The sequence below is a fragment of the Phalacrocorax carbo genome, chromosome 20 (genome assembly GCF_963921805.1).
Source record: "Phalacrocorax carbo chromosome 20, bPhaCar2.1, whole genome shotgun sequence".
NCBI lineage: Eukaryota > Metazoa > Chordata > Aves > Suliformes > Phalacrocoracidae > Phalacrocorax > Phalacrocorax carbo.
The window spans coordinates 7,478,748-7,490,959 of record NC_087532.1 but is presented as its reverse complement, the minus strand read 5'-3'; the positions used below and the strand labels follow the sequence as shown (position 1 = coordinate 7,490,959).

Sequence of the window (12,212 nt, the reverse complement as noted above, 5' to 3'; positions counted from 1 at the left end):
AGACTGAAAAATGCAGTTGTCCACTGAATAACCTGAACTGGCCGCACCCGTCGTGGCACACGCTGCTGCCGGATTACTTGTCCTCTAAGATGCATATGCTTAAATGCTCGGTCATTGCTGAGTTACAAAACCCCAGATTCTGGGTGCCACGAGGGTAAGAGAGGAGGTGACCTGCCATGGCGAGAGACGCCCAGGTAGGAGACAAGTTGTCTTAGTTCAACTACCTAGTCTAAATCACGTGTCCTCCCTGTGCCTTCGCTCCTTTGTAAAAGCAAAGATTATCGTATTTAAATGAGGTTATAGTCATTAACTCTCACAACAGCTACCAAGTGCATTAAGGTTCTTGGCTGGAAGGAGCACTGATCTGTCCCACACCGTATAAAACTGGGAGCCTGAGAGTTATGAGTTCATAAACCAAATTAAAGTCAACAATACGTGCAAAACCCCACACATTTTTATTGTAAGTTGATTTCCACGGCAAGATAAACCCTTCTGAGATGGATGTTGGAACACACTCTTCCAGTCAGGGCACAGGGGGCAGAGCAAACCTCCTCTACAGGTTATTGTCCTACGCTAAAGGCGGCCTGGCTGCAAAGGCAGAAACTGCCTCCTTTGTTTCAGGGGTGCCGTGCGAGCGGAGCGTTCGAAGTAACCACAGCCGAGACCCTACCAGAGACCGGCCTTCGGGTCTCCTCTGCTGTTGTACTCACAGCCAAAGCGGGAGGAAGCGCTTGCGAGCGCAAGGTGGATTTATAGTGTTTTTTTCAGTGGAGAGGGAAGTGAGGTCAGGCTGAGTCGAGGCCATTTCAATGCCTGACGCGCCAGCTGGCCTGTAGATTTCAGCAAAGATTAAGGGGTATGATTTGCATCTTGAGATAGTTTAGCATCTTTGGTAAATTCTCCTTCTAACAGTTTAAATCCTTCCTGACCCAGCCAGAAAGCTGTCTCAGGCAACACCGCCTCTTATTTTCCCAACTCTTGCTAGTAACGAGGGAATTTCCGCAGTGGGGAATACCTGACACCAGAGTCCCAGGTTTCCTGCTTCCCAGACACGTGCACGCACACCCCAGGAAGGGGCTGTCTGCTCATACGAGATGGTAAGGGCCCTTTGCAGAGCTCTGCAAATAAACCCAGCCGTGGACCTTCTGCTCTCCTCCCTGCCAGCTCAGTCTGACAGCCTGGCTGACGCCTGGGCAGTCCTTCCTCGCTCTGCCAGCAACCAGGGCTCCCAGCACACCTCTACCCAAAGCTAAAGCAAACCTCCTTTCCCGCATGGGCACAATACAAACATCCTAGCTGCTCACGTGAAGCCGCTTTTCAGTGGTAACATTTGGATGCACTTAGGACTTGGAGCAAAATGAAGGATTTAATCAGCACATTAGTAACGCAATACGCGACTTTAATCAGTCCAGATGGCTCAACAGGCTCTTGATGTTTTGAACAGATTAGTTAATTAAAATAACCATTGAAGGACTAAGGGACTGGCTGTTAAGACGTGTACATTGTTCTCTGAAAAAGTATGAACCTTTTACTACTCAGCAGGGGAGCTTGATGCCAAAGAAAGCAGTGAGCACGGCGTTGGACAAGGTGGAGAGGAGCAAGAAGGAAATGGATGTCCTGGGAGGGGTCGCTGAAGTCTCTTGGTTTGCTGTGTTCTGAAACCTCTACAGTCATCACAATCTGCCTGCCCTGGTCAGCGCTCGGGGATTTCTCAGCCTGTTACGTTACCTAGTCATTAGTCAGAGAGAACCAATTTCCTCTGCCACCCTGAGGCCTAGATTTTCATAACTCCTCAGCATCCAGCAGCTTCCACTGAAACAACGGGGAATTCCTCTTCCCTGAGCACCGCGCTCACTGAGAGATGCTGGCATTAAGCAATTCTGAAGAGCTGAGCCTTTCCTCACGCAGCTAGAAGAGAAGTTGAGACCTCCTGAAAGGCTGTCCCTTACTGCAGGTCTGCTAAGACCACTGAATCTCTTCAAGGGAAACTCACTGCTGTTTCCAGGATAGCCCGGGAGAGGATGCCGTAAAGCCAGACCAGCGCAAGCCCTGAGAGGCGTCGGAGGAGGCAAGACTCCTTCTCTGCTACTTTGTGACATTAAGTACTGAGCCATCAGCAAAAGAACAGTGGACAAATTGCCTCGCCACTTTAAAGCTGTGATGCCATCCTGGTGGGAAAATTCTGCAATTCCATCTCTCAAAAGCCTGTTTTCATCTGTAATCGGAAGAGCTGAATTCCTCCGCTGGGTAGGCCGTGCTGGAGAAGGGATGGGAGCATCTACAGCACTGCAAGGGACAATAAAAGCTTTAAAGGGAAATAAACAATTGTTTGAATATTTGTCAGAACAAAGTGCAGGAGGAATTTGAGAATAAATGGAAAAGTGTTCTTGTAACCAAAGCAAATAATATTTATGCTTGGTATAAGGAAATGAAAGCAGCGGGGTAGGTTTCTCAGTGTGCTTAGGTGACCTCTCCCCTATTGTATCTGATTTTATGGTTGCTTTACTCACTGGAAAACACAAGCCAGCTGCCTGTATCACTAATTCTGCTGCAGGGCTACGGCACCGCAAGGGAAGATCTCCAGAGAACTACAGATGATAGCGTTGTTCAGGGGATCGATCAGTCAGCTGAAAGGAGCCGTCAGTTCAGTAAGTTGGGAAAGGTTTTCAAGTTCGAATCCACCCAAACGTGTCAAAAATGTCATTGAGCATAATCAGCTGCGCCTTTTAAATTCAAATGGAAGTCTTTTTATTTGGTACAATAAGTGCCTCTGGTTACGGTGTCATAAAAACACAGTTCAGTTTATGGGAGCTTTGAAAAGAAATAATGCCACCCCTGGGCCCGCGGCCAGCCCGCTGGCAGTGGCTGTACCAAGGAGAGCTGTGAGCTCTCGGCACAGATGCCGCTCTCCCTATTAATGACAGCAGTTCTAGGTGGAGAGGGGCAGGGGCAGAGATCAGCGTGTCTGAGAAGAGATGATAACGGAATCGATCTGCAGTTACCACGCAGCGCTCTCCATTAGCGGTAAGCCGGTGCAACCTCCACGGCACCACTCGATGGCCTTTGTGGCTGGTTTTCCCCAGCGTTGCGAAAGAACAGATCAAGCACCAACACAGGATCCACCCAGCTCCTCAGGACAGAGGAAGAATCCCGACTTCTCTCAGGTTATGAGCTGGAGGAACGCCAGCTGTACCCCAGAGCCCTGAGGGGCCGCCTGGGGAGCCTGCCAAGTGGCAGGCAGAGAAGGGACCTGGGAGAAAGGAGACACTACGCATGATCCTGGCTCTGCCGCAGGCTCACATGAGCACAGGCAAGATTCTTGCTCCATCACCACACTGGGTATCACAAGGACATTACTCTGCTCGATGTGGCAGAAGTTGCCAACTCCAGCGCCAACTCTTGTAAGATACTGTCCAGTTTCCTCCACGAAGAGCTCCCCTGCCTGCTCCAAAGCCCGGCACAGCTTGCAAAGCTCTTTGCTCCGCAGGGCTGCCTAAGTTGCAAAAGCTCACCTGAAAGTCCCTTGGCCTCTCTGCTACCTGCAGGGAGAAATAACGGGCAGAGCAGATGGCTGTGCCCTCCTCCTGCTCTCCTTGACCAAACATCCCATGATTCACAGAGAATTACTGAGGAGCAAGGGAGGCATGCGGCGTGAGCAGAGGGTGCGCAGGTAGCGCCTGCAAGTCACAGGAGAGAATTTCACCTCTTTGATTTGTTTTGAGCCCGTCGCATCCAAAGAGCAACTTTATAATGCAGGAAAAAGATACCCTCAGGTTCAAACGTCTCTCCAGAGCTTCGTTATTTCAGCAGGAGCAGCAACGACCACCTCGGAGGGCACCACAGTTGCAGGATTCCCTTTTGACAAACACTATCTGTTTTAACAGGAAACGGTATTTTGTGGGGGATGAAAAGGGTTAATAGAGGGAGCTGCAGTTCCCGAAGCTCGGAAAATAATCACACCTCACTTTTCAGCAGCCCTTTCTTCCCGCTGGTGTGTCAGACACTCTGTGTACACACATAATGAAATGCAAACTGCCTCCGGGTGCCGTATCAAAACAGAGCCAGCTCAGCAGCCTTTGTTACTGCCAGTTCAGCTCTCGGGTTTACACTCCGTTTCCAAAAGCGGCGGTGAATTTGTCGCTCAGGAGGAGAACCGGAGCGCAACCCTGCGCTCTGAAATAAACTGCCAGCCGGTTTTGGGGTGGCGTTGGTAAAGAAGGGAAGAAACTCAAATGCCACTGTTGCTTTCAAAAAAAATCCTGAGTCCTGGATAGTGCCTCCAAACCCGCAGCCCTCCTCTTCCAGATGGCGGCAAAGACTGATTGATGAGAGGACTCCCAAGCTGTGCCAGGTTATCACTCAAAATGCGGTCACCTCCGCCAAGCTGGCAGGCTCCTCCGGGCAGAGTTATACCCACATGTCAGCGTAAGCCTTAATTCAGAGTGCTGGCTACGTCTTGCATGATAGAGGGCATTCAGCCTGGCACAAAATATCCTGTGTTCCACAGTTTTCTGGAAGCTTACGGCAAAGATCGAACGCTGCTCGGGCAGGGGAACGTGGCTGGACCTGGCAGAGGCCAGTGGCAGAGCAGATTCCCATAGGGAGAACCAGAAGAACATCAAACGAACACTGAAAGAGGCTGTGGCTGAATGAAGTTAAAATAGAAATAAAATTCTGCTGTTTGGGATCTTAGGAAATTACGTTTTCCAAAAGGGAGGAACAGCGAACACGTCCACTAATTCAGAAGCTGGAATTTAAATGGATATATTAAAAAATGTGAATTTGGCATCTGCGGCGAGTTCCCCCTTGCACTACAGGTATACCCTGAGCGTTAGCGGTCCTGCCTTCCAGCAGAGGAGAGGCTAATAAAAATATATCTGAAAAAAACTTTATAGAGCTGAATTTATTTTGAAAATACTGTCAATGTCATCTGTGTTATTCCTCTTTAATGTTCCTATTTCTGCCCTGAAAAACCCAGGGAAAAAAGATTGGAGCGTGATTCAGCTGAAGCGAATAGGCATTGCTTCTAAATCATCCCTTCGCACAATTACAATTCTTGTGAATAGAATAAGTCACTCAATTCTTATTTTTCTTCTCGCTTAAAAACCTAACTTGACCGGTAAAAGTTCTCCTTGAATTATAGTGGCGTTTCTTGAGCAAGGCTGTAATTTTCACAGGCAATCATCTTTCGGCCACAACTTACTGATCGAGCCGTTCTCCCCTCTGGGGTGATCGCTGCGGGCCGTTACCCTCCGGCAGCACTCGGGCCAACTTTGCACCAACCCGGTAACTTCTTCCAAGGGCTTTTTCCATCAAACTTTGATACGTTTTGTGGGAACGTGTCGATGTTGAAAATGCTGAGTAAACACTGGGGTTTTCTGCTGGAGTCATCCACTGCTGAAACCCTCCGCCGGCTTTGCACCAGTTTCAAGAGGACTGTAGGATGGAGAGGGGTAAAATAGAGAGTGTAACAAGAAAACAGAGGAGGTAAATGGAGGAAGTAAGTTTTGGAAGTCTGAAGCCTGAAGCGGCGAGATGGAGAGCAGCTGTACATCAGCGATGACGGGCAGGACGAAGTTAGGAAGAGGGAGCTTCCTAAATTCCGATTAATAAGAAAGCCCTTGAAAGAGTTGCAAGGGCAAGGCGCCTTCACCAACGTCCTTCAGCTGGCAGGTGATGCGCTCCGCACGCCGAGCCAGCCAGCTGAAGGCAACAGCTGCTTCCATGAATTTTTCAACTGTTTGCGGAGCTGCTGTCGACTGTTTTCTTGCTGATGCTCTCACTGACGACTGCCAGAAGTGGAATCGGTTCTTTTCTTTAGCTATTAGTCGGTGCCTGAACACTCAAGACTCCTTCCAGCTACACCAAAGTTGCAAAGCACACCAGTCGCTTTTTAGGTGGCTATAATAAAATACTTAATTTTTGGTGCTAATCCAAGTGGAAATTATTTAAATTAGATGGCATAAAGAATGTTTTAAAAGGCCCAGCATAAACTGTGCATATAATTATTGCCAGGGAATAATGTGAACATAATCTCTCGGGCCTCAGAGGAAAAAAGACAGGATCGATACGCCAAACCAGACTGTTCCTAAAAATAGCTTGGGGGACCCAGATAACTGACTTAATGAACTACAGCACTCCACTAGTGATCCACAATATCCGCTGTATTGATCAAGCCACGATTGTGGAGAATTTTTCAAGAGTCCAGATGAAAACACTGAGATGAGATTCAGTCTCCATGATCGGGATGGTACAACAGGACCTGCTGCAGCAGAGGATGACTCCTCTGTAACACCCGAAGGGACTGATCACCCTTCCCCTCCCTGTCTCGCTCCAGGAACACACCAGATTTGGCAGCTGAAAAATTACCAGCTTTGTGTTCTTCAAACCAGCTCTCGGTTCGATGCCACAAAACAAGATCGCTTTTGGTTAACTACGGGAAATTTTGCTGTCTTTGGGGACAATGACCTGTTCTCAGCTTATTCATCCCTTTATCTCCTTTATGAGTCAATGGTAATAACATATCTGGGCAAGAAGTCCTGGGCATTCTGGAAGTTTCAACAGCTTTGGAGTAGTGCAGCATCTCTCCTTAGCAATGTCATCTCCTACAAATCCAACACACCGGGATCTGCAGCAAGTTTAAGTCCTTACCTTACCCTAGTGTCCCTGTGGCAGCAGGCCGTGATAAGCTTCATGGTATTTCAGCTGCATTCAGCTAATATCAGTAACACATGCTGTTGTAACTGCAAGACCTCAAACACATTAGCTGAAACTGTGCTGCAGGAGAAAACCTCACGTACCCAATGTGTCAGCTCAGTCAGTCTTACCCCTGATTAACACTTTTAATTGGATGTTGCAACCCAATTTTCTTTCTATGTTAGCTGGAGAGGTTAGAAATGAAGCTCAAAACTGAACACAAAAATTATACAGGATTAGCGTTCGTGTTCTAACCTAAGACAGGAAATAGAAAGCTAAATTCTCTATCCTTAATTCACCTTATTGTGCTTTGTGTAGCCACTCTTGCAGAACCAGACATTATTATCGCTACTTAGGAAAATCTCCTACCGCTTTTGCCGGCAGTTTTGCTCGAGGCAGGCCTGTGTGATCGTGATAGCTGCTGCAAAGTCAACAGCTACAAACCTGTTCGCTGCAAACCTGTCAAGAACGGAGTCTGCACCGTCTGGCTTTGTAAGAACAGTCCTATTTTCAAATGCAAGGTGCTCTAATGTGTAAAGCATAAAGAAAAAACTGTAAAAGGTGGTAAGTGATGCAAATTGTTACACTCCATGGGAGAAAGACGTAATGGTATAAAAACTTTTACTCAAATGGAATAGCAAATTTCCTATATTGAGTTGTATTAGATGTGACCATAAACTACCTGTGAGTCTTTCTAAAACGTGGCACTTGGTAAACTCAGCTTTTCTGAAGGAGAGGGGTGCAGTCCCAGAAATTCAGCTTTGCCCGGCGTAGCCGGGGTGTCCAAACACCGTACGCACTTGAACAGATGTTGTGGAAACCCACCGTGAAACGATACACACGCGTCCCAGGCACGGGGAGGAAATGGGAAAATTACTCTATAAATCTGCAGGAAGGCCACACTGTTATGGCACCACGCTGCTCCTGAGTGGCAGCGCGTTTGTGAATTTTGGCACCAGGCTTACAAAATAAAGGCTCAAGGAGCGCTATAAAATGGTTCTCTCTCCCTTTTAGAAGCAGCTAAATATCCCCAGCCTCCCAAGGAGTACATCAGGACCATGCCATCTATCTGTGTTGAAGCAAGGAGGGACACCAGCCCTGAGTTTTTATCTGCCACAGCGCAAAAACAAACTGTAAGTTATTAATGGCTCCATTTGCACTTTTTTGGAAAAGCTTTTTCAGTTTCTTCCTCTGTTCTAACATTGCCAGCACCCTCTGCCTGGATCCCAAAGGGGAAGATGTATTTAATACATATTTAATGTGTGATTCTTGGAGCTCCCGAATCAACAGCAAGAAGGATCACAGAAAACTAAGCCACTGCAGCTCCAGGGTTGCAGGGACGTACAAGAGGAGGAGATCATCCCTGTGACCTTCTAGCCTAGCCAACAAATAGACTTGTTTCCACAGACCTGCATGTCCCCCTGATGTGAGAGAGGCTCTCCGGGCTCCTTCGAGCCGCTGCCTGAAGCCGAGTTCTGCTCCTAGCTGTTGCTCTTCTGATCCCATTAATGCCCGTCACCGTGGGAGGTGGCACTGCTCATTTCCAACAAGTGAGACAAAGGTGTAATGAGACACAGGCAACCTTTTGCCTTTTGAATTCCCTGGGGTTCTTAATTAATCCACATTTTGTAACCACAACTAATTGCTTGCTGCAAGTCTTGGGAACACAGGGGAAAAAAACCCCACAGTTTAATGCATTTTAGGAAAAAAGCCTGACTCACAGAAGTGCCAAATCAGTAGGATTTCACAAAATTCAGACTTTTCATCTGCTTATGGTATTTATGTAGGCTGTGTACCTGCCTGGCTGGGGGCCAGACTGCCTGGAATCTGTTTGCCTTCCCTCATAATGGGAATACTAGGCCCTTCTTCTGAGAGAGCTTTTGGAACGAGAGATCAGTCATTCTTGGTTTTTAATCATTGTCAGACAGAGAGCTTTCCCACCGCTCAGTTACAGTAGCAAAGAAAAGAAGAGGTAAAAAGCCTTTGAGGGTAGCTCCGAGGGAAAAAGCAAAGGTGTGCTGATGTGTGACACAGATTATTCTAAAAAGAAGCTCTGCTGTTTTGCCTTCTATCGTGCAGAGGCTGCAGGAGAAGAACATGGCTATGAAATGCATCAGCATGTTTTCTCTCTGTACCATTGCCGTGACTGCTCTAGAGGTGAAAAAGTACCTTGTGTCGTTAGTCTGTGGGCCGTACAGAGCACAGCTCCGGCCCCCAGCTGTTCGAATAAGGAGCGGTTTACTCGCCGTTGGTGTTGCCGCGTGTTGCCTTTCCAGAGGCTTGCGAGCACCGGCAGCAGGTAGGCTGCTGCATCCAGACAACGTGTTGATGAAGCATAAGAAAAGGAGAATTTAGCTGCCATCAAAAGCAGAGGAAAGGAAGGAGTTTTAAAGTTGATGCAAAACTTAATCATAGTCTAAAGACCTTTAAGACGATTTTCACGTTGGACTAACGAGAGAACAGTACTGACTTCTGCAATAATTGTCACGATCCATCCATGCTCTCCACTAGACTTCCAGCCAGGCATTTCTGCTGGCCCCAAGCCTACAAGATCATCCCTGGTTTCTGCTGCGGTAAAGCTGCCCAGAGAAACTTAAGGACCCTTCTTGACTTGTAAGCCTCCATGAAAATGCTCTGCCTACGTTCTGACTCAGCATTTCTGCATTATTCAAATGTTAATGCAAAACATAATCTACAATATCCCATTTGAACAAACAGCAATCAGTCTAATACACTACAGCTCAATTACTTCCTTGGTCTCTGTAACAGGTGCTGTCAAATAAATCTACTGAATAAATCAGCCCCATTGTAACCATTAGGAAGGCTTTTATAACTGCATTTGCTGAGTGGGAGGACATTTTTCTCTCAGTTTTTTTACTGACAGTCAGATCAAAAACATACTAATCAAGAGAGACATGTAACAAATGCCTCAGAGGTGAACTGTTTATACCGAGGACTCTTAGTCCTCCACTCATTTGAGGATTCTGTTGCTACCACAGCAATGAGAACCAAGCCTGTTGGATCCAGTCCAGTTTTCATCATGGGTGGACTGGAGATGCCTAAAATACCGAGGCTGCCTGCATAATATTTGCACACTGATCACCTTTGCATCATCCGTGCTTTATTCTTCTATCACAGCTTGTCCCTTCTTACCCCTAGCAGGAGACTCACGGGGACCTCCAGCAAGGGCATCGGCAGGGATGGAGCTGCTCCCCATTATAGGAAATATCTCTTGCTGTATTTCTGTTATGCTACTGCACTACATTTGCAGCAAAATCCATCTTTGCTTTCTTGCCACACATATTGTCCCTGAATATTTCCTTCCCCATTCTTGCTCTTTTTACTTTTAAAACGTTCATCAGAATGCACTGTATTTCTTTTCATAGAGCTCCATGGTCTGGAAAATAGATCAAGAGAATGACACCTACTTAATGCAGGTTTTTCCCCCTGCAGGGGTTGCTCGTTTTCCCCCCGCAATGCTCTGCAGCAAGATTAAGCAAGTGAAAGTGTCAGCTCTTTCTGAAATGAGAACAGCACTGGGATTGTCTGTTGGCATCACGCAGCACGGATACAGATGCACAACAATAGAAGATTAGCAGATAGCAGCTCTGCAACCATTATTCATTTAGCTGAAACGTAAATACTGCTCCTCTGGGGGGACGAATGGAGAGGCTGCTGTGAGCCAGGCAGGATAAAGCCTGCAGGACTCCAGGGGGTTTCAAAGTTCAGGAAGCAGAAAGTCAACAGAAAGAGGGTCTCTGCAGAGAAGTCAAGACGAGGGGAGTAACACAGACCAAACTAAGAGGAGGACTCACCCCTGTGCCACCACGGCTTGGCATCTTTGGCCATTTTTCTTTTCATGCCAGCAACAGATGTCACTGCTCGCAAGCGACTAATGGCATCTCTGGGGGTGGTGAAAAAATGGATGTGGAGCATGTGGAAATGCTCACCAAGACAGCCCAGTGAGATGCAAAGATACAAGAACAACTCAGTGCTGGGCCATGTTTAAAAGCCTCTACTATACCATTTCCATCTGCGAAGCCTACATTTTGTTCTGCAAAGTCTCTATTTTATCTGTACAGCATTAAGCCCTGTGTTTTCTGGCAAGGGCTGCACATAGCTCAGTTATAATGAATGAAATGAGCTGGTAACACTTGGGTATTTATAGGCTCAGCGGGCTGGTGCTCAAAAAAAATCTGAAAGCACTTAGAAGTGCCTTTGGCTCCAGAGCAACGGTGACAATTCCTACCAGCTTGTGGGGACATTTGGGAGGAGTCACGGCAGGAGCAATGACTGTGGAAGTATCCTGAGCTTTGTGCTGCGCATCTTCCAGTCCAGTTTGCAGAGAGTGAGAAATGAGTTAAAACATTAAGAAATGGAAAAACAAGATTGCTCGTCCAAGATTACTGTCAATATGAGTACACAAGCTAAGTTCTGCATGATTATCTGTGGAAGAGCTTACTCATGAGTAAAGACAAGGCAATGAGATCAATAGTTTGCTTAAGGTAATTGAGTTGAATATTGCTAGACATGTAATATAGTGGCTTATTATTAATGACACCAGATAGCTTTGAGGAAGCTGAATGTCTACCAGCCATACACGGGAATCTCTTCCTGCTGCCTGGAGACCTACGCTCCAGAAAGGCAGCAGCCCAGCTCTGGACCTAGCAAACCAGCCATCGCTATCATGGAGCTTCTGTAATTACAAACTGGTAATTACAAACTGACACCACAGCATCAATGCAGCCCAGGGGACCAAGGTACAAGGCCTATGAGCATGCCCCTGTATGAACCTGAACAGTGTTGAAGGCTCCACCAAGATAAGATAGCAGGTTACAACTGCTCCGCAGCGCGTCTTTGAGCTCCAGGTTTCCCAGCAGCTGATCTTACCTACCTGCTGATCCATGGCTTGCAAGACAGCAAGGTCTTTCCTGGAGGATAATGGCATTTTCCATCTCCAGTATGGGATATTTTAGAACCAAAAAAAAAAAACCCCAAACATATTCAAGAACAGAGGCAAATCCTCATTATTTTGCTCAACACTGAGCACTGGCGGGGCCAACAAAATCTATAGTGAAGTCTGAGATGAGAGTTATCTCAAAGAAAGGACAGAGGGACAATGTACATAAAGGTGCTCTCTTCAGTATCCCATCCTCCCCTAATCAATGAGTGTGAGGTTGCAGTGCTGCAAGCAAAGGACAGATGGAGAGAACGGAGAATTTAAGAAGTACTACTTACTACAGATGAAAGGTCCATGTTTACCATCCTCCTGTCATCCAGGTCGACTGGCTGGAGGCCTGCAACGTTGATCTGGGCAGAGGAGGTTCTGTATACAAACCTCAGCAGCCAGTCCCCCCTAGGAGCAGAGCGGAAGAAGAGCGTGAATAAATCCTGTTGCCAAACCAATGCAATACGTGACTACTGGGACCACGGGGAGAGTGGAAGGGGCCGGGAAGCACAGTGATGTCTGCAGCAAGACCTGCTGCAGCTTCGTCTGATGTAGGAATCACAGCAGT

The 12,212-nt window shown here is 47.1% G+C and overlaps 1 protein-coding gene across 1 annotated transcript in view; it reads right to left on the bottom strand.

Moving 5' to 3' along the window:
* TMCO4 (transmembrane and coiled-coil domains 4) overlaps nucleotides 1-12,212 on the bottom strand; it is a 45,099-nt gene that overhangs the window by 4,956 nt on the left and 27,931 nt on the right. Inside the window, exon 13 of the mRNA XM_064470208.1 lies at nucleotides 11,935-12,052. Within this exon, the coding sequence (XP_064326278.1) occupies nucleotides 11,935-12,052 (118 nt within the window). The remainder of the gene's footprint in view (nucleotides 1-11,934; nucleotides 12,053-12,212) is intronic.